This window comes from Poecilia reticulata, chromosome 11 (assembly GCF_904066995.2).
Source record: "Poecilia reticulata chromosome 11, P_reticulata-male-v2, whole genome shotgun sequence".
Classification (NCBI taxonomy): domain Eukaryota; kingdom Metazoa; phylum Chordata; class Actinopteri; order Cyprinodontiformes; family Poeciliidae; genus Poecilia; species Poecilia reticulata.
The window spans coordinates 14,006,250-14,032,975 of NC_088840.1; the positions used below are offsets into that span (position 1 = coordinate 14,006,250).

General features: G+C 38.7%; 2 protein-coding genes across 6 annotated transcripts in view; one reads left to right on the plus strand and one right to left on the minus strand.

The window, feature by feature from the left end:
* Positions 1–2,945: 2,945 nt before the first annotated feature.
* klhl38a (kelch-like family member 38a) lies at positions 2,946–12,662 on the plus strand. The gene is made up of 4 exons (XM_008421969.3): positions 2,946–3,349; positions 6,780–8,142; positions 8,221–8,326; positions 9,467–12,662. Exons 2-4 carry the CDS (start codon positions 6,784–6,786, stop codon positions 9,754–9,756), a joined length of 1,755 nt encoding a protein of 584 aa, XP_008420191.1. The 5' UTR covers positions 2,946–3,349; positions 6,780–6,783; the 3' UTR covers positions 9,757–12,662.
* Positions 12,663–13,685: 1,023 nt separating this feature from the next.
* Positions 13,686–26,726, minus strand: part of spire1a (spire-type actin nucleation factor 1a) — a 30,709-nt gene continuing 17,668 nt past the window's right edge. Inside the window, exons 5-19 of one of the 5 annotated variants that reach the window (XM_008421971.3) lie at positions 26,461–26,535; positions 26,195–26,359; positions 26,016–26,102; positions 25,193–25,322; positions 23,908–23,949; positions 22,399–22,446; positions 21,506–21,657; positions 21,274–21,355; positions 21,033–21,175; positions 17,588–17,617; positions 16,833–16,970; positions 16,682–16,752; positions 15,779–15,806; positions 15,510–15,658; positions 13,686–15,433 (exon numbers count right to left, since the gene is read on the minus strand). In XM_008421971.3, coding sequence (XP_008420193.1) covers positions 15,175–15,433; positions 15,510–15,658; positions 15,779–15,806; positions 16,682–16,752; positions 16,833–16,970; positions 17,588–17,617; positions 21,033–21,175; positions 21,274–21,355; positions 21,506–21,657; positions 22,399–22,446; positions 23,908–23,949; positions 25,193–25,322; positions 26,016–26,102; positions 26,195–26,359; positions 26,461–26,535 — 1,599 coding nt within the window. In that variant the 3' untranslated portion in view covers positions 13,686–15,174. Of the gene's footprint in view, positions 15,434–15,509; positions 15,659–15,778; positions 15,807–16,681; positions 16,753–16,832; positions 16,971–17,587; positions 17,618–21,032; positions 21,176–21,273; positions 21,356–21,505; positions 21,658–22,398; positions 22,447–23,907; positions 23,950–24,220; positions 24,260–25,192; positions 25,323–26,015; positions 26,103–26,194; positions 26,360–26,460; positions 26,536–26,726 lie in introns of all 5 variants that reach the window. The other 4 variants (XM_081612336.1, XM_008421973.3, XM_008421974.3 and 1 more) reach the window with 4 other exon arrangements.

The following is a 26,726-nucleotide window of genomic DNA, read 5'->3' on the forward strand; positions in this document are numbered from 1 at the left end:
CTCGTATTATTATTACTAATAATCATACTAATTACTACTACCAGCATTTATCTGCTAGCCAAAAATAGCAAAGAAGTATAAAATTTCCAACTTTCAAACAGTTGAAGCATTTATGGTATTTCCACAGCTACTCAAATTTCACAGCAATTATTTCACACCAACTAAAAGTTGAACTGACAGGAGGTCCTACTTTCTGATTAATTCAATACATAGCTATCTCATCACATGAGGGCACCCAGAGTATCAAAACTTTTATTCCCAGACAATCAGTTGACAGTGACATGACAGCTAAAGTAACATAATAGGCAATCCAGGTGAAGATCCTAACACACAAACTGGGAGAGCAACAAAAGCTGCGCACACACTTCAAAGATGTGGCAGGACTTGTTCTACATATTCATCTTCATTTCATTATGCTTGGATCTGCTTAACACGTTTTTCACCATCGTTGCAAGACAGGAAGCAGTGTGGCAGCATCTGTTTCTCCTTGAAAAAATGTGCAATTTCCCTTATCATTTACTGCAGAAGCATTTTTTCTAACACATTTGTTCCCATTGTTACAACAAAATAAAGATGTTCTATTATTTTGTGTTCTATACAGATCTTCATAGCTCACTGTGAAGAGATCTAGAACAAAGTGTGGCAGCTGACCAAATCTCCATAACAACCAGTCAATGCTGTTTGCATGCTACCTGGTTAATTGGAGCAGGATGCAAGTAAAAGAGCCTTCAAGTTTAAATGTGGAGTTGGCTAAATGCTATTCAGACTTTATAACTTTAACGGTGCGCTTTGTTCCGATAGGATGAAGTTTTTGCAACAAACATTCCAAGTGAGTCTAGTGTAAAATAAATTATAAATTTGTGAAAATGTAAAAAAAAAAAAAAAATTTAATATTTAAGAATAAAAATATACCAATTTTTGTATAAAAGAAATAATCAGTTGTTTTTTCTACAGTTTTAAGGTTGAATTTTGATTTTATTTACATTGATGTCTTCATAGTTTAGTGAAATAAAAAGCAAAATAAATTTATTTAAATTCCAAAATATAACAAAAGGTGTTAAGAGTTCCAAAGATTCTAAAGCTAGGATATTTTCCCTCTGCTTAGCTGTACAATGAAGGGAAAACATTAACCTCAGTGAAATTGATTAAATTAACATCTAAACCAGAGGTGGGCAAACTTGGTCCTCGAGGGCCTGTGTCCTGCAACTCTTAGATGTCTCCCTGGTCCAACACACTTGAATCCAATAGCTTAATCAACGCCTAAGTGCAGTCAGGTTCTCCAGAGTCCTGCTAACAACCTCATTATTTGACTCAGGTGTGTTGAAGTAGAGATACATCTAAAAGTTGCAGGAGACCGGCCCTCGAGGCCTGGAGTTGCCCACCCTTGATCTAGACCAATGAAAAGGAAGTCTGTTATAATGACTTTCACTAAATGACAAAATATTTGCAATCTTCTTTATCAGATCATCCACAACCGGGGAGATTTGAAAAGGAAAAATGGACGGCATTTTGTTTACTTCTTCTGGACAAAACTGGAACTCCGGTCTTTTTTTTTTTTAACACTTAAACGGATGTATTCAATGTTTTTTTATATCTCTATATACAAAACAAAAGAAAGAAAACTAAAATCCCATATTTCATGTTAAAAAAAAATCTATGCAAACATTTGTGATAACCAGCAACCAATCATTATCAAGCAGCAAGAAAACAGCAGCTGCAGAGAAAGTGAGAATTAGCATTTCTAAAAAAATATGCTACATCTTATAATTATTTTTAACACATGTCTTCCAGTGACACCTTCATCTGCAGGAATGGAGTTGTAACTTAGTAACTGGTGTCAGTGACAAAGTCCTCCAAAGCGCCACATGCTCTCAAGGCTGATCGCGTTGACAGCTCACTTTCTTCTAGCTATGTTATTTTATCTGCCGACACGAAACCCCAGATCTTGGTCATATGAGACTAAACAAGCATAACAATAATTCATCCAGCTACTCTGTAAGCTGTTCAGAGTGCAGGGAACGGCTACATTCAAGATGTTACTTTAAAATAAAGATTCAGTTTTACCAAAAAAGGTTCCATGATCTAATATGCAACTAGTGTTTAAAATAAGAGAGTCAAAAATTGTTTGTTCTTAGAATTTAATTCACTTTAGTTATATAATACAAATTCGCTTGCATTGTGTCGGTGACTTTATTGCAATCCCTTACACCAAGAATAAATTTAGATAAATTTTTAAGTTAAAGTGTTTTGCTTTTTGTTTGTTTTTATTTTTTAAAAATGCAATACTTTTCAAAATTATTTACACTCCTCATCATGAGTTGAGCAAAAGCTGTGAAATAAATTAATGTTTTATTCCAGAAACAGATCTCACAAAGAGAAGTGGGTTGCTTTTCCACATTTTTATCATTTGATTTATGCCAGACTCACCTGGAGTCGCTGAAAAAAAATCAGACACATCTAATTTCAAGTTGAGCTCCCAGTGGAGTCTATCAACCTCCACACCTTCATATTTGACTCCTTTAGAACGGCACTGGTTGTTTGGAGAGTCAGTTGTTAGATTTTATTAAAGTCTAATAAAAGTCATGGATTTTTGTTATGGCTATTGGTTTTGGTGTGCCTTCCCGTGTTGTTACTCGTTACAAAACTTAACAGATTGACTTAAAAAAGAAAATAATAGTAATTGAAATTGTTGGTTTTACTTCTGCTTCAGCTCAAAGGAAAACATTTAATCAGAACTTGGTGAATGATACAGCATTTCAGGATTAGCTTTACTTGCCATATCTGTGTACACAAATAACAAATGTAACTTTTATTCACACTCTCACAGCATTTAAACACACATTTGGACGCATATACCTCCACTGGTTCTTACAGCTGTTTGTCCTGATCAGTGCAGATCTATATTTGCCACCGTAGTACATGCATCAAAGAGGTGGAGGAGGAAAGGGTCAAACACCATGTTGTCAGCTCAGGAGCTCTTTAATTAAGCGCCATCCAGGGTAGGCATGCCTCACGATTGATTCAAGACCCTGGGATGACCGTCCCACTCTGGGGCCATTGTATTCACCGCCTCTGTTGGACCCCGGCGGTGCCACACAACCCTGTGTCACATGAGAGGCCCGATAGAGTCACGGTGGCCCACCATGCTATTCTTAGATGAAGGAATGTACACAGTGGCCTCATGGCACTCTCCACAGCACCCAGCTGGAAAACTCTGTGTCATTTCTCTGTGTCATGGTCCCTTCCCGACACCTCTCTGGATTATATTTTAACTTTTTTTCCCTTTTTTTCCAATTCATAGCAAACTAGTGATATTCTGTGGATGTTATTGACTCACTAAGAACTGGAGGTAAGGATCCATGGCATCGTGAATTTAGCTGGACTGAATAATAACAGGCTTAGCTAACAGATATTGCTTTAAAAAGTCTTCAGCTTTAGACTCAATGTGTGTTTTTATTATGTTTAAAGCTTTATTCCCTGATTAGCTCAAAAAGCGTCAACTGTGTCCTGCATTTTTTTGTTATTAGCAATCGGTCTTAATTTTATGGAGCTAACCAGAAATGAGAGATTATTTACTTCTGCCTTAGTGAGTGAAGCAGTTTAAAGTTTTGTTAAACCACATTTATGTCCGTACATAAATAATCATCATGCCTCATAATCTGTCAAAATACTGTCTGAAGGATAAACTTTTTTGTCTCCCTGCTGGAGGATCTTCAATGCAAACATAAAGAGGCAATGAAGATCTGCATATTTTCAGATTAAGATTATTTATATTATTGCTGATTATAATTACAATTCAGTCAGTGATTACAAAGAAAACAATAACGACAACTAATAATAAATACACCAACTATTTCTAATCATTTCAATAAGTAAAAAGAAACACAAGCAATAACAATAAAACACATGTCAACATTCATTCTACGGAATGCTTTTACATCCAACAAAGAGTTTGTGGATTAGAGTGTGAACTTTTAAAATTATTACCTAAGCTGACTAAAGGTTTAACCCTTATGAGAAGTTCACTCGTCTCTCAAAGACTCCAAGACCAGGAAACGCATCGTAAAGGTTAAACCTGTAGAGTCTAGAGTACATGAAAAAAAAGACTTTCATAGCCAGGAATGTTAAGTTTTCTGATTTCAGAGCTTTTGGTGGGGCGATAGCTTTGGAGGAGCAAGTGTCTTTTGGTCCAATAGCTTCCTGCACCAGAACACTGAGAACAGAACATGATAAAGGAGATGCTACTTTATGGTCCAGAACTGATCAGAACCTAATCAGATCACTCTGATTCTTTTTTTTAACTTGCATGATCTGGAAATCTTGGCATGTAGACTTCTGGTACGAAGTCTACATGACGTGGTGAACAACATCAAGATGAATAATCTAGAAAAGGTCATGCATCATTTCTTGCATGAATAATGCAGCCTTTCACCCATGAAAATCTATTTTTTTCATGGGGTTTTTCTACCACATTCTTTAAACTTGGGAAGAGATCGAGAATGTGGACAAACAATTTTTCTGTGAGAAAATCATTCATGTTTTGAAGACTCAGGACACCATCAGCGTGTAACTACATAGTGTTGTGATTAAATCTAAGAGTCCAACAAAGTTAGTTTGAAATTATTTGGGAATATGTAGTCCTTTGATTAAAAGATCATATCTGGTGTGTTTAAATAAATTCAATTCAGCTCAAATCCTTTCAGTTCAGACACATTGTATTATTTTCTATTCTATTCAGATTATTTACACAGTGTTAATTTAAAACAACTGTTACATAAAAACCCTTTCTCAATTTAGAACAGGAATATAACATATATTAAAATGAATTCCAAATCAATTTTAACTTTCACCAATTTGTAAAAAGTTGACAATGTAAGGAGAGTATTCATGAATAGAAGATCTAAGACTCTACGTTTTAAACTAATAACTTACGTTTTCCAACGTGAAAGTATTAAAAGTTGACAGGAATTTGTTTTAGGGGGAACAAATTAAAGTAGAGATGGGAAGCAACTGAAATATTTCAGTATGTCTGTAAATCTTGATTCAAATGAAGTCTAATTTCTGACTCTCCACCAGTGGACCAAGGTAAATACACTTGCTGTGAAATGTCACTCTCAGCCGCTGTCATCTAATAATACACAATAATGATTAGGCGTCTAAATGTGTCAGGCAGCCAGAACACTGTCATATTTTTTATTTATTTTTTAAAATATTTACCAAGAACTTGTTGCTAACTGTTCAGTGAATTTTATCCTGGATCACCACAGAGACCACCACTGCGTAGGGTCAGATTCTGGCACTGGAGACGAGAAATATTGTAGAAAAAAAAAAAAAAACATAACATGTTGAAAATAGCAGCAGAGTTTAGAGAGGGTGAAATGGGTCCTGAGGGAGAGATTCAGAATGACAGAGAGGCAAACACAGATGGTCTGTTGACACAGTCTGTTTAATGTTAGCAGTGATAGGCAGCCTGATGACAGATGTGGCCTAATGGTGGACGGGTGTATAAGGATGGGCTTTAAAATAGAAAATTAGAAAGTCAGTGATTCATAGTAAGGACAGCTGCTCTGAGTGAGTCATGAATGATCGGCTTTCCAATAAACCAAATCACCAAACATACTGTTTGCATGCAGACTTGAGCCCATAAGATACGTATATTTGATCAGGGGGAACGGATTACGAAATTAAAACAGAATAGCAAAACAAAAGCCCTTTCCAAATAAAGAGACATTTTCCTTGTTCCTTTGTTTGCTTTCAGACTAAAAGTTTTGCCCATTATTTTTAAATTTCTAGCATGAATGATGCCCCAGGTTAGCTTCTGCTGCCCCTTGCCCAAACTAATGAAAATGCATGAAATCATCTTAACTCTTAGGTGGGATAAAATCTAGTGCGTTCCACATTGAATGACCACTGAAAAAAAATATAAATACACCACTTTTGTTTTTACTCCAATTTCGTCATTAGCTGCAAATGTTCAGCTCCCGCTCTCTACGTCTCTCTCACCGTGTGAGAAGAAGACACTTCACCTATCTTACTTGTAGTGGTCAGAGGGTTCGGTGGTGCATGGCAAAGAGGAGGATTCAAGGTTCAGGGATCTTTGCCATTTTCTGTTGATGCATCTTCCTCTATCATCTGAAGTCTTGTGTCCTCCACGATTTTACTTAAGATGTTGTGGTGATGTTGTATTTCAAAGTTCACAATGTAACTCAGCCTAAATATGTTCCAACTCTCTTTGAATAAGAGACCATACCAAAGGGTGCTGCCTTGCCAGCTCAGCTTTCGTTCACAATGAAACCATAAAGTTTGTTGCCAAAAAGCTAAGCCTTACATAAAAAAAAATGAAGGCATGATACCATTTTTTTTTAAATCCAAGTAGCAATGTGAAAACTCAAAATTTTTACATTTGAGACTTAAGCCCTTCTCTAACTCCTACAAATACATTTGTATGTTATCTAATCAGATTTTTATTGGTCCTGTTTTCTTATTCTGTGTGTAAACTGACTTCACTTATCAAAGTCAAAGATAAAAACACAATATACCTTGGCGATGTGAGAATTTGTGATGATTTGTTCAGAACGTAATATGGCTTCAGATTCAGACAGCTTACTTTGAATAGTGGTAATTTTTTACATGGGGGTGTGAAAATCAGAATGCAATTTTAGAAAATGGTAACAAACTAACAGCATAAATCAAGTGCATTTATTACATTTGTTGCATTGGCATGTATTGTATTGTATCTTCAATTGAAAAATTTCGTGCCTCTATCCCTCCTTCGCCAGCAACATGATGGCCGGCAGACGGGCGGACATTTTCTCCTTCAAAGACTCAGAACTTCCCTGCCACTTGCTCGTCCAGCTCAACATCCTGAGGCAGGAGCGCATTCTGACCGATGTGCTGCTCTGCACCGAGCACCAGGAGATCCCCTGCCACAGGAATGTCCTGGTCTCCAGCAGCCCGTACTTCCGTGCCATGTTCTGCAACAACTTTCTGGAGAGCAGCCAGGCCCGTGTGAACTTGAAGGGAATCTCGTCGAGCGTGCTCACTGGCATTGTGGACTATGTTTACACGGGCTGCGTCACTATCACCATGGAGAATGTGCTCCCCCTTATGCAGGCAGCGTCCATGCTTCACTATGGGGGTCTCTTTGAGGCCTGCTCCACGTTCCTGCAGGAGCAGCTGAGTCCTGAGAACTGCCTGAGCATGATCCGGTTGTCTGAGATCCTCCACTGCGAGAGTCTGAAGGAGAAGGCGAAGGAGATGGCCGTGAGGTGTTTCTCTGACGTTGCTGCCACCGAGGACTTCTGTGAGCTGTCTCTTCCGGAGCTCATGTGCTACCTGGAGGATGACCGCCTGTGTGCCGAGGAGGAGCAGGTGTTTGAGACTCTTCTGGCATGGATCCACCACGACCCGTTTTCACGACGCGGCGCCATCCACGATCTCTTCAAGAAGGTTCGTCTCCGCTACATCCATCCAACATACCTCTTCCAGTTCATCGCCAACGACCCACTGGTGCAGTCGTCCACACTCTGCACTGAGATTATTGACTCTGTACGCCGTCTTATGCTCACGGCCAGCACCAAGTGCAGCCGTGAGCTGAAACCCCTCTGGACCACACCGAGACGTTACACCTGCAGAGAAACACTGGTGGTAGTCGGAGGACGCAAAAACAACGAGCAGACGTCTCGAGAGGCACTTCTGTACGATGAAAGGACCCATCGTTGGCAGTGGTTGGCCAAGCTGCCTCTGCGCCTTTACAAAGCAGCGTATGTGTGCATCCACAGCATCCTTTATGTGCTGGGAGGCCTCAGTCTCTGCATGGCTTCTGGGGATAGCTCAGTCAGCTCCACCGTTTACACACTTTCCCTTAAGACAAACCAATGGAGGACAGCAGAGCCCATGCTGGAGCCTCGATACGCCCACCAAAGTGTGTCTTATCTGCACTTCATTTTTGTGCTGGGAGGTATCGGGGTGGACAAGCGAATCTCCCAGTCAGTGGAGAGGTATAACAGCATGTTTAACCAATGGGAGGCCATGGCTCCGATGCCTACGGCTGTGCTTCATCCAGCAGTCGCAGCCAGCGATCAGAGGATCTACGTGTTTGGAGGGGAGGACGCCATGCAGAACCCGGTCCGGCTTATTCAAGTAAGGCACAACTCTCTGAGAAGTGTTATCTGAAGACCCTGAATTACATTATTTGTTGACATTTTTATTGCGAAACAGGTGTATCACATCTCTCGCAACTTGTGGTCCAGATTGGAAACAAGGACCGTGAAAAATGTTTGTGCGCCAGCTGCTGTCATAGAGGAGAAGATCTACATTATAGGAGGTAAACGCTGGTAGATTAAAAGCATCTACTTGGATTTAAAAATTTACCTAATATTATAATGTCTTTATGTGACAGACCAACACAAAGTGAACATGAATTCACCATGATCTTAACAATGTCCTTACAAAAATATATTATTATCATTGGATAACAAAACTTGTTTTCTGCACCAAGGGCCATGTTTTTAGATTCTTCCAATTCATGATAAGAATCAACTTGAGTTTTTCTCTGTATTAGGAAGAACTAGACACTTACACCCAAGGCTGAAAGTTCTGCTTTAAGACCATTGCAATGTAAATATTTTAAAATACACATAATAAATTTTCCTTTGGAGAAAACAAAGTAATATCTATATTGGTTACTACAGTGGCAATAGCAAATACAATCTGCATCTATGGGTTTTAATTTTTCGATAAAACTTGCTGCTTCTCAAAAGTTGCAGGGTTAGAACAAGCCACTTTACTCCAAGTTACTTTGCTAACAAGGTTCCCAGTTAGTCGTGGACAGATCAAGCCCAGGTTAGTTTTTAACAGGATAAAACTGAGTTGTGGGTTTCAACCAGAAAGAAGGTTAAAGAGACTAACAACAAATTCCCAAATTTTACTTTATTAAAATAACTCGTAGCTTGGATTACTAAACAAGTAATTACAATGTATTTTCTTAATTCAGTCTTGTTATCTCTCCATGTAGTGCATGCACTTGAAACTTGAAGTTTAATATCGACTTTATTACCAATTCTTTGGTCAAAGTGTAAAAGCTGAACTTTATCTGTAATTTATGGTGAGTTGCTTAGCAACTAAAAGTCTAATATTATCTCGAGTCAATAGCCTTGTTCTCAAGTTATTGTCATTATCTTAATCCAGTGACTTTAACATTATTATTGGCCGTTGTCGTGTCCTACTATTTCTTCTTTCTGTTGAGTACAGTTTAAAATGTCACATAGTAAAGTTTAAAATGAAGAATAATGAGGCACCTTCGTAGTGTCTTCTTTAGCTCAACAGCAATTTTTGACCCAGTTTCTGTCCTAAAGAGATTAAATAACCCAGTAGATTTTTGTGTGTGTGTATAAATAATGTAAACTACAGACAAATTGTGTCCAGAATGTTTGGCTATGCACAAAAAAAGATTCTTCTTTTTCAGGATATACCAGGAGAATGATTGCCTACGACACCAAAGCCAACAAATTTTTCAAGTGTGCAAATCTGAAGGAGCGAAGAATGCACCACAGCGCCACAGTGATCAACAACAAGCTCTACGTCACAGGCGGACGCATCCTCAACGGCCACGATGTCATCGAGGACTCGGACTGCTTTGAGTGCTACGACCCAAAAACGGATGTTTGGACCTCAAAAGGTTCTCTACCGTACAAGCTCTTTGACCACGGGTCTCTGCCGCTGGTCTGTGTTTCCAACCGACCCAATCCACCATGAGCAAAACTTCTCCTTTGGTTCAATATATTTTGGCCTCTATATGCACTGAGAGCATTGCTTAACAGAGCCCATGCAAGTTAGCGGCCTGTTTAGCACCGCTGACGGTGATCTGAAACACAAAACCTGTGTGGAGGTGGTAACGCTGAAGCACCTGTGATGGAACTGAAGAGTCAATGAGAAGTTGACAAGCTTAAAGAAAATTATTATTATTATTTATTCTTTTTTTTTTTAAATAATGGACTTGGAAAAAATTATTTGCACTCACATTTGATGATCAGTGTTAAGGTTTTATTGTCCCTGACCTTAATACAAAGGAAACTCCCCCTATGTGGCAGCGGTATTTTCCATCGTTTTCCTGCCAGACCAGAAGAGATATATTTATAGATTTGGGTTCTGCTGAGTTCTGTTAACGACCTAGCAGTGGCACTATTTGCACTTTAAATACATTCCTCATTGACTCACTTTTTATTGGTTTGCACTTGTCAAAGAAAAGAGCTGTCAAAGGGCATGAAAAACCTCCTACAGAGATGAAAAAAAATCAGTCTTTTGTAATGTTTGATAAGTCAATGCAAAGAATGGCAGGTTTTGTTAAATAAAATAAAATGAGCCAATATTTAACAATTCAAAAATGGGCTCACATTTTCTCTGGAAAGTCCAACAGAGCTTTTTACATGCACAGTCTTTTCATCTATGAATGTTGATGTGAGAACATGTGACAAAGTTGCCTTCAAAGAGCCCCTGGGTGATGCAATGACCTGCTTTCTGCAGATAAGAGACGAAGAGGTGTCAGGGAGATATCCAGTGTTTGCAACATCGTTCTGCAACCCTCTTTGGTTTCATGAAGCTTGCAGTTCATTCACAGAAGGACTTGCGCCTTTTTTTTTCATTAAAATAAAATGTATCAGTTTGATTACCGCTTAGTAGCAGTGGCCATTTCCCATATCTGTTTACTTTTGCTTTACTTACAAGCTAAAGCTGGAGTGGCGCAGATGATTTCCAGGGGAATTTAAGGAAACATACATTTCTGTGGATGAAATGGTCTAACCAATTGGTCATAAAACATGTAACGACCAATTGATTGATCTTTTCATTGCAAGCTTCTTTGTAGATAGTTATTTCCCAGAAAAATATATCTTGGTTACCAAGAGCCACCATACTATCTCTAGTTGAAGCATCTGTGCAGTTACCATGTTGACATGCAATACTATGCATGCGCCAACTGAGGAGGATGCAAAGTTCTCAGCAAATGATTAATCCAAACGCTTCAAAATTAATATTTGGTATCAGTTGAACTAAAATATATATTATCTTTTATTTTTATAGTCTCCATTTTTCTGTTACAAAAGAAGACAGGAATAAATATCAGAGCAACTAAATCTTTATTTGTGAATGCGAACACTGAAGCTCAGTTCTCTGCTCTTTTCTCTGTAAGTTAGAAAACCACATGATAAGAACTCATATGTCTTACATGCTGCTCATACAGTGCTTATAGGAAAAAAATACATCAGTGCCTTTGCCCACCTGGAAAACTTCCTATGTTCCTGGCTGGCTTAGCCATAATCTCCCTGATATCTCAGTGAAGACTGTTCAGGCGGACACATAAACTTTTCCATGACTATCGAGTGACACGTTTGCACTGTGTACCTCATTAAAAACCAGCGCAACATCCGCCAGCCAACACGTAGCAGTATTTTTATCTTCAGATGCTAGGGGAATGCAGTGAATACACAACTTTATGATATAATGTGGTCGACATGTGACCTCTTGACCTGATGGCTGACATTCTTTTCGTGCCAAGCGTTTGGTATGAGAAGCTCCTCATATCCAGTTGCCATCCTGACAGACTCTCTGTTTGTATGATGGACATATACACAGCACTGAGGATGAAGTGCAGAAGATATTAAGTTTCAGTTTTGCATTTTAATCCATGATCATGAATGTTGGACCACTAAAAGCAGCAAAACATAAATAAAGAAAGAAATTTTATTCGTTGTCACAATAACAAAAACACTGATTCTGAGCGAAATGACCCCCGATATGTTTGCTCACTCCAAATGCCTCCCAAAAACCTCCTTTCTGTGTCTCTACAGGCACATCCAATGCAATTGTTAAACTTGATTAAGTAAACTATTCAGACTGACACACACAATGACCTAAAACATCAGAGCGGACACATGACGGTCTGTCAGATGTCTTGTGCCTGACTCAGTCACCCAGAGCAGCGCTCAGGATCAGCACCACTGAGCTGCTGCTAAATACACAACCCGTTTAGGCCGTTAATGACCGCTTGGCTGCCCACTGCCTTTCAATAGATACCAGCGTGTGAGGGTCACCCTTCACAGAGGCTGTGGCCAGCCAGGTTATTTTCAGTGTCTGTTACTAGACCCTATCGAGGTCGTTTCATACTATGAAGGCAGAATTTATAATTATAAATGTAAATTGGATAATTAGATTCTTCCTGCAGTTAACATGTACCCTTGTACACCGTAATACATTTTATTTTATATTTGAAATTCTCGAAGATAGTCCTGATAGCAATTATTATGATGAAATTGTTGGGCTATGAAAACAATCGAATTATGCAGGGAAAGGTGCAGAAGTTATTTTCCTATTGCTGATGCTGTAATGCATAATTCCAGAAACTTTACCTCAAGGCATTGTGAATATTCCTGATTGTGCTTACAAAAAACGTTTTATTAGTTGCTCTGATTTCCACCTGAAGATCTGCCATAGGACGTGAAGAAGTCAACCTTTTTGTAACAGTTCCATGTTCTCTCTCTCTCTCTCTCTCTCTCTCTCTGCTTTTATCTGCGAACAAATTATAAAATAATGCATAATTTGCAAACAGTTATCCACTTCTTTGGGTTGGTCATTCACATAAAATTCCAATAAAATGCATTTAAATATATGGTTATATTGTGATAAGATGTGTAAACAATTGGACAGATGGTGTTTGTATTCAATAGGTTTAGGTTAGCATTACTTGCTTTATTGTTTTATATTGAAACAAGTTATTTTTAACTGCCTGCAATGTCAATCTACTACCACCAGATGTCCCCAAACACGCTTCAAAGAAGTGAGCCAGCAGGTCAGGTTTTCAACGTGCCTCTATCGCCCTCTACTGTCTACACAGACAAATTGACTGCGCTGGCAAATGGTGATACAATCCAAAAAAACATGATTATTTAAACGTCTCAGAAATCTCAAAAATTATGTAAGTCATGAATTCAAATTTTTATTTATTGTCTTTGGAGTCATAAGTGGCAGTGTAAGTTATTATAGTTGCAGTCTCGCATAAACCAATCTTACCTGGCACTAGTCACAAAACAGAGCCTGACGTTTGATTGGTCAACCTCCATAGCAAGTCAGTTTCTGACTAATTACCAACAGGCATTAATCCTCCGAAGGATAATTACCCAAATTAAATATAGATATACTTAACTTGTCAATATCGGCATGGCTTCATAAATGTATACTGAAATAATTAAAACTGGAAGTAAACATGACTTTTTAAATTAACAATTATGTGTTGAAATTATTTTTTTACAAAACATTTTAAGATCATTTCAATTTTAGTTATTTAATTACAGAAATACTAAAATAACTAAAGTAACTTATTTAGTAGCATTTTTTTTATCTTCCCATCAGTTTTCATGACTTAATCATTTCCGATTTAAGTTTTCACAGTTCTGTTATTAAGTTGTGGCATATATTATTTAAATTTAGGGGCACTTTTAGCCTACCATACTCATAGACTTTGAGGTCCTGACCATTTGTGAAATATTCATATAGTTGTACATTTGTGTTAGCCACTTATCTCTGTTCTGGGTCTTCAGAGGTCAGCTGGCACACAGCAGCAGAGCATCAAAAGGCCATTTGTGAAACATTTGAGGAAATTTTACACCACATGACAGAGAGACTGAGTCAAATTTAAGAATCATGATGACTTTATTTTAATTTCTCTGATAAAAACAGACAGTTCTCACTACAGCATGCACACATTCCTTATAGAGCTCCAAAATAAAATTGGATTTATGGATTGCTTTATTGATTTTTTAAATTGCATCGACATTTCTTAAACAGGCTGGTTAAGCTTTGTATCTATTTGGTGATCTCTGTGTGTGTGTGTGTGTGTGTGTGTGTGTGTGTGTGTGTGTGTGTGTGTGTGTGTGTGTGTGTGTGTGTGTGTGTGTGTGTGTGTGTGTGTGTGTGTGTGTGCGTGTGTGTGTGCAGGACTGATAGAACCACTTAAAATGAAAATACGTTCTTAAGGTAAAATCTTAAACTGTCTACATTCAATTCTGTGTAGCATTCTTTATTACTTTGCTTTGAAACGCTTATTGAAACATTTAATGTATTCATAAGGGACCTTTTAAAAATATTATTTATATAATTAATATTTTAGATTAAAAACCAAACAAACAATAATTTGGTCCAAATAAAGTGCTTAACGTTAACAAAGGATTTTTTTAAAACTCATTGCACAACATAATATACTAAAAACTGTCATTCTAATGGCCAGAAATCTGGAAAATAATAAAACAATACCTTAATAAGTTTATATTAAATTTGAATTTGGAACGATATGAATATACAACATGTACACTTTCTAAAATCCTTCATGTACGTCTGCGGCCCACTTTGGAGCACAAAGAGTTGAGAAAGTAAAGATACCGTCATTTAGTTTATCACACATTATGTACAATAGTTCTGCAGCTACAAAGGCATTCAAAGAAATTACATTTTGGCACCTTGCACATAAATGAATATACATTTAGTTTAAATAGCAAAAAAAAAAAAAAAAAAAAAAAAACCCTGAAAAATACAGGCAATCTGAGCCCCTCAGTAATATGAGATAACAGCAGTAACTCGTTTGATCTGGCTGAGAAGGTGAAACTTTTGGCAAAAGGATTTACTGCTGGAAGGATGAGAGAGGCGGAGATCAGACCTCGCAAGAAAGAGACTGTACAGTGCATTTCTGTCGGTTAATCTTCCTGAGTGCAAGAAGTAAACGGGAACTGGAAAGCTTATCGACGTTAGACACTGATTGGGCCTCTGCGATATTTACACGATATCACTACATCTTTTGGCTTTCTGCATCATATCATCCCTAGTTTGAGTGAAGGACTCAGACAAGGTTCCTATTGGCTTTTGGAAGCAAAACAGGCCCACAGCATCACAGCTCCTCCACTGTGCTTAACAGTGGTTATGGGGATCTTTGCCACATATTCATGAGTATCACAGCTAATGTAATGCCTGTTGCTTTTCCTGAGAGGGACACTACTTCCAGATTTGCACGGCAACTTAAGAAATTTTTTTTGGGTAGCAGTCCGTGTCAAATGTGGATTTTCTTTATAGATTTCAATAAAGCGTCCAAAACCTGGGAGGATACTTTGAATAAAGAACGCCGGCTCCGTCCTACATTTCACTAATGGGGCGCTCTGCGGGGTGGAAGCTGGCCGACTTGGACGACGCCATGTAGAACGATTGAGTTTTGCGGTTCAGGCGGGCTCTTTTGGACGCAACCGACAGGCTGCGCTTGCTGGAGCAGATGATCTCCGTGATGAACTTTTTACAGTCGACGCAGACCTCCATGGTGACCCAGTCCTCTGTCAGCTCTTTGGGCAGCTCCAGTTCGTCCTTCGACTGCCCGTCTCGGCTGCTGTGCTTGGACAGCCTGCAAACAGCGAGGAGGAACGTTAAAATTCTACACACCGGACTTTCTTTTGTCTTTGCCGTCGTTCGGCCACGACCTTCGGCGTAGACTGTGTCTGCCGTATCCAGGCGCGTGTTTCTCTGGTTCCGGTGGAGCCGAAGCTACACGGGCGACGTCTTTAGTTCCTGCACTGGGGCCAAGAGAGTAGATGGGCAGAGTGGAATAGGGCTTAGATGGTAGCCGCATCTGGGGAGGATAGATGAAATAAGCAAAATATTTAAGACGGATAAAAGGTTTTCATGCAGTTTATCAAGTACATGTAGAGGACTGGTGGTTGAAAAGCATCAAAAGCTGACAGCCTCCTACCTTTTTTGAACACTGGGCGCACACTGGTCTGAAAGAGATGAAACATAACTTTTAAGTTGGATATGACTGAAGAGATGCTGAATAAAAACACAAAAGATAAGGCAGGAAAAACCCACCCGAATTAAATTTTGTTTAAACTTGTCAGTGAGTAGCTAAAAAAACATTTAAAAAGCTGCATGTTGTCTGAGATAGTCTGTCTGATATTTATCAACTCTGTATTTTTCCCCTTTAAAAATATTCCTGAATAATATTTTTGGGATTTATTCATAAGTTTTAATTATATTCCTGACATCTAAATACACTTACAGAAAAATAAAATGTTCCCGATTCTGCAGCTTTTTGTGGCGTCGTGGCCAAGGTCGCTCGGCTCCATTTAAAAAAATCTATTGAAATTCAGACAGGATAAAGCTGAACGTTTTGATAACAGTTTGTTGTCTGTGATTTTATTTATTTTTTTAAAAATTAAACTAAAGAATTCACAAGCGCCACTGCTTTATTTGGTATCTATACCCAACGTGAAACACAAAAACAGCTCTCTTTGATCGTTGACCGAGCTTTTGGTTCAGTACTGAGATGTAGCAAATCAAAGACAAAGTTTTTGACGGTAAAGGGATGAACATATAAATACTATATTTATATGTATTTATATAGCTTCTTTACTGTACCTATTCAGACTTAGAAAATATTGACATCGCTGAGAAGACTGTGCAAGAATCTCATTTATAAACTAATATACTTTCCTCTATAAAGTATCAATGCAAAATTTCATGCATTTCCAGACTGAACACTGAACAACTCCCCAAATTCGAAGAGTAGTCATGCTAAGTAGATGTATGTTGGTACATTTTTCACTTAAGCTAAAACCTGCCGAACCGGTGATCAAGATGAACAGTACGGGTTTACCTTTTGCAGAACTGGCAGGTGTAGGACCAGGTGAAGAGGGAGAACTTTTTGGTTCGACATGCAAAGCAGAGCTAAAGACGGAAAAACATGGATGAGGACGACGCTTGAGCATTCAAATAATGAACATTTCGACGCAACAAGAGAACTCCACCTTTCCTTTCTTCAGAGCGTTGTAGACGTCTTTGTACTGCTGGAACTTCTCCAGCTCTGCCTTGACCAGAACCTGTCTGATGTGCATCACTTCCTCCACCGTCAGAGTCAAACACTCCACAGGATAACAGAACTCCTCCTGCAGGGGAAAAAAAAAAAAAGTAAATAAATAAATAAACAACACATCACATCTGAAAACTTCCATTCATGGAAGAGGAGACAAACATTAGGAATGTGGCGTTTTCTTCCAGTGAGATAAATACCACATGAATGGAGTAAAACACAAAACACCCAGCATCGTCAGAAGACCGGAAACGCAGCGATATGGGAGTAACGGAAACACAAACCGTTCACATGAATGACACCTCGAGGAAAGATGATGAGTGCAGAATCTGCAGGTGATGTTCTATGAACTTCCAGTAAGTCAATTTGGGTTTTCTAGAAACTTTATATTTACTCATCATCCTATAACTGACTTATTTGCACATGGGTTTGCAACAAACAACACCTGCAGTTATGCAAGAGAAACTCCCAACAAATTTCTCCACTGAGGAATTTTTCCCCCCCCCCCACCTTCTGTCTTGTTTCATAACCCAGCTTAAGCTAATTTCAATCACTACGCAGACGGTACTCTCACCCAGACAGACCTTACACAACCCTTTAAATAAAACCAATCATACAGTGCTGAAGATGGTTTCCCTAACACGGTGATGTTGATGGGATAATCTGATGATGTGCAAGTTAACGGTGACATACCGTGACCTGAGCGCCGCCGGCTGCTTCCACCTGACCAGCGGGCGGGAGGAAAGGGAACAGGACATTGAGACTGAAACAGCAGCACCTTGTACTCCAACACGCTTAATCACATGCAGCATGTTTAGTAGAATTTAATAAGAAAACACCCGTCCCTCAAAGGATATTTTCAGAATCCGTTATGTAATAATTTATAGTAAACCTAACGGCTCTACACGTATGGAAAAAAGTGAAATCTGATTTCATAAGAAGCAAAACATGAAAGCTAGTTTGATGGCATGATTGCAGTCATTTAGTTCAATCGAAGACACGAAAAGAGCTCAGCTGCTGCTGCCTCGGAGATGTGCAAAAAAAAAAAAAAAACTTCCAAGAACTGAGATGTCCCTGCTTGGCTTCCCTAAAGTCCTGCTTGTTATTTGTTCTTCGCATTTCATGTAAGAAAAGAGAAAAATCAGACAGCGATGAACAAACAGGACACAGATGAAGTCACCTTCCCAGTGGGAATCCCAGTCTGCTGCAGCGTTATATATTAAAAAAAATTAAAAAAACCTGACTGCAAGTAAGTTTGTCAGACAGTTTGGCTAACCTGAATAAATATGCTAATGAGGTACAGGAGGAAGCATCAGAAAGTGAAGGCTACTGGAAAGATCTGACTGTTTTACTTTCGTTACACTGGATAAAACTGACATGTAGATTCTACATGGGTGGTGTCCCATAGCACCTTAAAAACAACACATGGGGATCTCTGTGGGGGTCAGAAAGGTCTTCTGGGGCTCAACAACAATCCAGTGCTTCCTCTATTGCAGGCAGTGGAGCCTTGACTGTTTTCCACTGTGATGAATTTGGTGGTTCATCATTATGATGGCAGCATGTCTTTTGTTGTGCGTGCCGAGAAGCCCGATGTGATCCTTTAGGATTCACATAATGCCCACACAAAGGTTGAAAGGGGCAGTATTGTGCATTTTCTAAGCCCATAGTGCCATTTTACACCACAATCAAGTAACTATGTTACCTTTAGTTGTTATAAAGATGCTGTATATATCAAATATCCCTAGTTGAAAGAAATTTAACTTTGTTATACAAGGCCTTGAAATTGGGCCTCTGTCCCTTTAAAAAAACTCTCTTTCTGGAACTCCGACATCAGGAAGTTATCACAACACAGCATTCCTCTAATAACCCTTTAACAACATTTTTACCAACTTTGCACTTAGAAATAGCTCGTATCTGCTCAGTCAATCTGCAATTCCACCAGGTGTTTGCTAATTGCTGCTGGCTAGTCTGAAGGAGCTGAGTGGAGGAATCGGGTAGGGGCGCTAGGTCCACTCAGGCATTTTAGATGGTTGCCATGGGAGATTAAAGGATTTCTTAATCATGCATGAAAAGAATCAAGGCAACACTCCAGATATGTTTTTTGATGACAGAATAACATTATAACATGATATAAAGCTCAAAAAAGTTTATTTTACATAATACTGGTAGTGCTTAAGCAGAGGATTATGTGTGTTTAACTGAAGCACAGAAATAATGTCAGCAGTGTGGTTGAATTCAAAGGGTAGGAAACATATATATAATATAGGCATTGCATTGATTAAAACAGCAATATTAATATTGAATATTAATATTGTTCCAAATTTTCATTTTGATGCAGTTGCTGGTAAAACTTCACCATTCAGCGCTCTTAAGTGACTAAGTTTATTGCCACAGCTAAGTTATAAAGGAACATAATCTGCCATTGTCACACATGTAATAGAAATTGTCTCAAATAGCTGAAATACACAATAAAGCAATTTAATTACCAGTTTTAGATGAACATTTTCTCACATGTCAAACCTTTTCTAGACATTAGAGACCCAGGTCTCTAATGTCCTGAGTCCTAAAAACAAGCAGCGAGAAGGAACATATTCCCCAAATGGCCCTCTTAGCACAGCAGTCCTGTGGTTTCAATTACATCCTGTCAGCCTCACTGGAATCATACGACTGAGCACAGAAAAGCTCAGCCGGTGACCTCATTGTAAACAAATAAGCAGTCACAGGACAGGAGGACATTAAGCCGACATTTTCAACTTCTACTGTTGCTGCTAAACGTGACCACAGTAATAACACAGACTTATTTTATCATTAGACTGATAAATACTGCAACAAAAAAAAGGATAGGTTGGTTCGATTTATGACATCTTTGGCGTCATAAAAAAAAGCTCCTTTTATAAACTCCTAAGGTGAGTAGGCTGATATTTTTGTAGCAAATAAATGAACAGCAGCTTTTTGTCTCAACATATTTGCTGTGATTTAGTCGACTGGACAGCAGGCAGGTCAGCTGACCACAAGGAATGCGGCGATAGTTTAATAAGTGACTGGAAATTTCCGTCCGACAAGTCTGACCAGTAATGGTTGCTTAAAAAAACTACTTGCTTTCATCTTGGACCACACCTTAACTAATCATGCAAGGATCTCTTTTTTTCTTTGCCTGTCAGTCATAAACCTTTTGCTGAGTGCAAAGTCATACTTTGTATTCTACTAGTCATATTCATCAACCAAAAGTCAATTTTGTAGATTGAAGGAAAAGCAAAAAAATTGCCTAAAACAACTGCAATCCTACAATTTATTTTTAGTGAATAGCAAAACTGCAGTTTTTATTTTTTTCAGTATTTTTTGCATCAACTTAGTTAGATCTCTACAAACTAATTCAGTGTTTTCAAAGATCTGCCAAGTAGGCACCAGTAATAACTAGAAAGGCACAGATCAATCAGTGGAAACAAACTGAGAATAAAAAGCCAACTGGAAAATCTGATATTTTTTTTATTTTTCTTTTTTTTTTTTCCATTAAATGCACCAATAACTAACAACTCCAACCCTGTCTCAATAAGCAGTTAATCACAGAATAAATTAAAAATGATCTTGACAATTTCCATTCTGATGATTAATATTTTTTGAAGGGCAATTTTGTTGACTTCATGATTCGTTTCATTTATGTGCTTTTTATTTTTCTTTTATTGTTTTTTTGTTTTATTTTTTTTGTATTATTTCTGATATTTTAAATATATTTTCAAAATGTGCTGGTCTTTGAGAAGGTAAACTTGCATTATGTTGCCCTAATCAAAATATTATTTGAAAATGGTCTCAAAACAATTTTAACATTTATCACAATCATTCCTTAGATCATTTCTTATTGTGACAGGTCTAAACAACTCCCACCTTTAAAACTCTATAAAAATATCAACCAAAAGCATGTATTTGATTACTTTTCTTAGTTTATTAAAGCATCAAATAAAGGTTCGCGTCAACCAAAAACGCTCATCTCTACCAAAGAGCCTGCAGCACAATTTTCTCTTGTGTGTGCTACATTACTAAAAGAAAAACAGCTTTAACCTCAACGAAACCTGGGTAGGAAAAAAAAAAACCTGACTTGCACATCTCTAGTAGTAACACACGACTCCCTCAGTTAACTCACCAACGACTTGGAGCTCTGCTTGGACGGTGGTGCAAAAGACCGAACAAAAGCAGGCGCCTCCCTCTCAACAGAGTGCCGCCTCTGAAGAGCCTGGTGCTTCTCTGGCTGAGGAGTGGCGGAAACGGGCAGGAACTTCGGAGGCGCTGCAGGAATTAAAACATTTAAATAGGAATGGATGAGGAGATGGAGGGTGTAACCGATTTAATATTTTCATTAAAGACTCCTCTGTGTTGGATCGCACCTCTCTTCTCCGCAGCAGTCTTAGGAGACGTGTCCTCCAGTAAAGACGTGGACCTGCTGGAGCTGCTCTTTGTGGGCTCCTCCTGTTGGTCAGATGACAACGCACCGTTAAACAAAACTGTGTATTAAAAAGCCCAAATAAAGCTCTCAAGATAGCGGAACGTTGATAGATTTTTTTGATTTTCCTCTCCACATATATGCAGACGATCATTCGGTGTGATCTGAAGACTCACCTCAGATTCGGAGCTGTCCAGTTCGGCCAGTGTGGGAGCTTTGAGGAGTCTCTTCCTCTGGCTCAGCTGCTGGGCTCTTTGAGGGGTTCCTGCCATCCCACTGGCCAGAGAGTGGGTGCTGCCAGCCAACTTCCTCTGCCCATCAGGAGACGCTGTGGGTCAAAAACGCCTCATTCAAATGTTTGCAAGTCGCCACTAAGGCAAAATAAACCGGCTTATGTTTCAGGGCTGAAACAATTAATCGGACTGATCAATTATTGATATAATCGTCAACTAATTATCGATTAATCGTATACAGACTAACAAAAAAAAAAGCTGTTTTGATGAAGAACAAAACCGTGAGAGCAGTAATTAAGACAACACTGTACAAATAAAATATATATTTTGCATTTAAGATAAAAAAAAATTTTTTTTTAAACTTTGTAAATGTGTTCAACCCAAAAGTGGCACCTGGTTCAAATTCTGTAAAGAAATCTCCTTAACCACCTTTTCCATCCAATTATTAATTTGTTAATTAAAAAAAAGAATCAACACATTATTTATATCATTTTAGCAGGTTATAACAGTTTATTAGACATAAACTGTATTGTGAAAGCTCAGCAGAAAGGACTGAGCTTCCACATGTTGATGTTAGAATTATTATTATGTTTTTTTTTATGCAGATACATCCTTTTATCCAATAAAAATGTTTAGTGTCCTGTTTTAAAGAAATTAAATTATTTGTTAGCATCTCTTAATGTAATGTTGCATTAAAAAAAGACTTAAATGAGAAACCTGCAAAATGTGGCAGTATTTTTTATCTGATTAATCGTCTAATTGATTACTAAAATAATAATGTTTATGTTGCAGATCATCTCCATGGCGATTAAACAAACCAGAGGCGCATGCTTTACCTGGACTGCGGAACAAGTCCTGAGGGGTGCTGATACTTTTCCCTGCACCTGAAGGGGGAAAAAATTCAGCAAACGTCACATTCAGCTGGAGATTAAACGGATATACATTTCTTGCTAACACTGAACAAGAGGATAGGTCCAAGTGTGATGGTACTAGAGACTGCTGTGGTGCTCCACAATCAGGCATAAACAGGTTGTGCGTCAGAGCTAAAAGCACAAAGGGAAAGGTACATGAAGGGATGTGTCAAAAAAAAAACAAACAGAGGAAGACGATGAGTGCAGCCACAGTGCAAAGGTTTACCGTCATCCTCCTGTGAGGATTAACGGCACATTAAAACTGTCATCTGCCTTTCACCTACATGTGAAGCCAAACCACTGGCAGCAGCGTTATGTAATTTCCACAAATTTATCAAGCGAGGGCAGATTAGAGTGACCAGGCTGCAGAGACGGAGCAGAGCGCTGGTTTGTAAAGTCGCATCAGTCTGAAAATGTCTGGTTTGACAGAAATTTACAAGCACTGAATGTCATTTCTGTACTTTTTGCCACTTTGCCAAGTTCTGGAAGAAAAGCTAAGCTATACATTCAGATGAAAGAAAATTGACCGTAATGTTAAGGAACACTTAAACATGAGCTGACGTACATTTCTTCCTAACGTTGAACAGCAGGACAGGACCAGAGGCCGAGCTGTAGCGGCCGACATTTAGGCACCGAGGACTTAATCTAAACTACTGGAACAAGAATGTGTCTGTTCAGAGTGAAGACGGTTTTCTGTCACCACAGAATGAGAGAGGGCTGACCAAGAAAGAAACACAGACATCTTAAAGCTCGACTAAAATTTGCCTGTGCTGACGAGCAAAATGCATTTTGGAGAAAAGCTCTCTATGCTCAGATGAGTCAAAAGCTGAGCTTTTTGGTCACAATGGCAGTAAGTACATCTATAGGAGTCAGGATAAGGCTTTCAAATCTAAAAAAAAACAAAAAACACTATACCAACAGTCAAGTTATGCACCATCCTTAAAAGCAGTAACAATCAAACAAACTCTCCCAATTTTGAAAAAGGAAGCTTGTCAATGGGAGCAAAATTAGTTGTTTCACAATGACTTCATAGTCAGCCCACCCTGGAAAACAAATCATTAAAAGCTCAAAGTGAAAGACATTCATGTCCATGATGAGTGTATGTAAACTTCTAACCAGACTTGTATGTATTATATTTCTGCACTATCTCTAGTGTTACCTCCAAAACAAAAGAGAAATGTGTAAATGCCAGACATACTCAGGTTAAGTTGCACTGCGTTGACTCAGCGTCCCCCTGTGGTGCTTTTATCAGAATAACAAGTGTATGACACTGGTGTGTGTGTGTGTGTGTTTTTTAATACAACTGTACGAGACAACTATCAAACTATATTAAAAGTGGTAAAATTATGGAGAAGGAGAAGCTTGTTCTAAAAACAGCCTGGAATGACACACAGATGTTATAATAAGAGCACAACGACCACCATGAAAATTTACCTGATGAGTCAAAACTGTAAGACATGCTTAGAGGTCGCATGACTAACAGAAATGCCCATGTTTGGAGGGGCGGGGGGAGAGGAAAAAGAAAATGTTAAAATGAACAGTGATGTTAAATAGTAAAATTCGGAAAGTTAGAATTTTTAAAAACGAGCTGAGCTCAGATTTAATCCCAAGTGTTTCACAAAGATGGTTAGTTTTGAAGCAACAAAACCCTCCTACAGATGCCAACAGAGAAACTGACCCGTAATTCGATGGCCCATTTTGAGATGTGAATATGATAACATTATTTTAAGGCAAAATACAAACTTACCAAGTCGCTTTTTGGGAGGTTTCATATTATTCTGACCATCTGAGTGCAAAACATTTACCTTGTTAGATTTTCTCAACTGCATGTCGGATACAACAAAAAGGATTTTTTCTAATCAGGCACCACAGTAAAGGGCCATTTTAATGCTTTTTTTGTGGGGACCAACTTATATTCTCTATTTCTCAAAAACACTTAGACTTGTTAAATCTCTATACATATATAAAGTATTTTAAGCAGAGTTTTTCATCTGAGATAAATTTATTTTGTTTGAAAATATCAAAAAATAGAAACCAAAACCAGTGTAAGAAGACCCACAGGTCCAGTGTTAAATAATGTTCCCAGAAGATACTGAGGGCAAAAAATTTACTGAAAACTAGAAGAAGAAAAAATCCAGATCTTGAATAAAGCCTAAATTTAGGTGTGGCAAATTTAAGATAAAAGATCTCATCTGCAGATAAATTAATACGATAAGCTCCTAACTTGAAAAAAAAAATACATGGCAACAGTGTAAGCAAGAAAGTCATTTATCCAAACTTAATTTCCTTTTTTTGTAGAACTGGAAAAACAAAAATGTAATTTTCAACTTTCCTAGACCTTTCAAGACTTTGAAGAAACCCTGTGAACTGAAAGAAAATGTAATCTGAAATAAACTTGGCTGAATGATTTCAACAATTAAAACCAATTTATGCAACCCTTTAAATGAAAGGGACTCCTCCTTACCAGGGATGTCAAATAAAATCAGACTAAAAAACAACAAATGAAGGTTCAGAGCTTTTACTCTGTGTGCACCTTGTTTAAACACGTTGACATTTCTAGAAAAATTAGACGCTGCTCTAAGTTGATGTTCTCTCTATAACCAGACATTCTTAGTGCACTAAAGTTTCCACTAAGAACGTCTTCCACTCAGCAGAGAATAATTAGCTAACCAATTCTGCTTGGACGCCAGGCTGTACGCATCATTTTCGTGCGCCTCACCTAGGCGGTGCCTTCGAATCATATCGGGTGAAACCGGCCGGAGCTTCCTTTCAGCCTTGATGTCCTCCAGCAGTCGCTCGTGGAGACTCCGCGGACGTGGAGGATGGGGCTTGAGCTTACGGGCGGAAACCTGAAACAGCAGCAGCACGAGTGAGATCTTGGCAGAAAGGAAAACCAGAATAACTTTTTGTTTGTTGTATAAATTCATCCATCCATCCATCCATTTTCTTTACACCCTTGTCCCTTAGTGGGATCGGGAGGTGTTGGTGCCTATCTCCAGCTAACGTTCCGGGCGAGAGGCGGGGTTCACCCTGGACAGGTCGCCAGTCTGTCACAGATAAATTCATCTAGTTATGCTAAAGTAACATGAAATGCAGGATGTTCTATAAGGTTTGTCGTCAGCCACACCTTTTTTTTCTTCATTTTTTTTTTCAAAAAGGTTCATCTACATGTTTCCACAGAAATTTGAATGAAAGATCCAGTAACCACCTACGTTAGATGCTCTGACAGGTATTTAAAAAAATGATGATGCCACAAACTCTTGAAATGCCCGAATAAAAGAAAAACAGCCCCACAGCATCATGGATCCTCCAATCTATAGTTAACGGTGATCATGAATTCTCTGACAGGATGAAAAGTGTTTCTCAGGTGACTTTGAAAATGTATTACTATGTTGAAAATAGAATTTCTTTCTGCTCCGCTTACATTTTCAATCCACGTGAGCTTATACTACTGTAATATAGAATACATTTATTTTAACTAAGTGTAAAAGGTGCTGCATTTGCTGTACGTCTTGCGTTACAGTAAATTCAGATCTGCTTACAGGGTTAAGAGGGGGCCGTGATCTGATGAATTCAAGGATGATTTCATGTGCACTCTTCTTTAGTCGTGGGGGGATGTCTCCATTCACCTGGAACAGCAACATTCGATTTGATTAAAAATGATCCAACGCTGGATATATCTAAAAAATAAAAGCAGCACCGTAGGGGGTAAATCCCTCACCATGACTTTTCTCAGCTTGTAGCGTTTGGAACGGATGTCGTCCATTAGCATTTCGTACGGCGTCAGCTGGTACTCAATGGGCAGCGGGTTGTACTGCCGTTCCTGAACCTTTTTTAACTTCACACCGTGTCGTAGGTCGCGCATCACCTGCACCCAGAAGCGGGCCTGTGTGGAATATGTTTAGTGTTAAGTTAGGCAACACAGCAGCTTTGAGTTTACCACCGCATGGTCATATATATTTTAAATCTACCGGCGTTTTTTCTCACCCAGTCGGCATTTTGCAGCTCATTGAGGTCTTTCTCGGGTTCCTCCTGCGTCTCGCCTTCCATCCGCCGAAGGTTCTGGCCAACGTAAAACGAGGGGAAAACAACATGTCTACATTCAGAGGGTGGCCAAGCGTCAAGCTGAACTACTACATGGGCAAACTATACGTTATCGTAGTGAACATGTTGTGTAATGAGTGAATGTTGTCTCACATGATCCTGGCGATAACCATCTCGTCCTGTGTCAACAGCGCGCCGGAGGAAATAAA

Excerpts from the sequence above, each read along its gene's own strand:
- klhl38a (XM_008421969.3), top strand. The coding sequence starts at position 6,784 with ATGATGGCCGGCAGACGGGCGGACATTTTCTCCTTCAAAGACTCAGAA. Across the intron at positions 8,143-8,220 it reads ACCCGGTCCGGCTTATTCAA|GTGTATCACATCTCTCGCAA; the intron begins GTAAGGCACAAC and ends ATTGCGAAACAG. Across the intron at positions 8,327-9,466 it reads GAAGATCTACATTATAGGAG|GATATACCAGGAGAATGATT; the intron begins GTAAACGCTGGT and ends CTTCTTTTTCAG.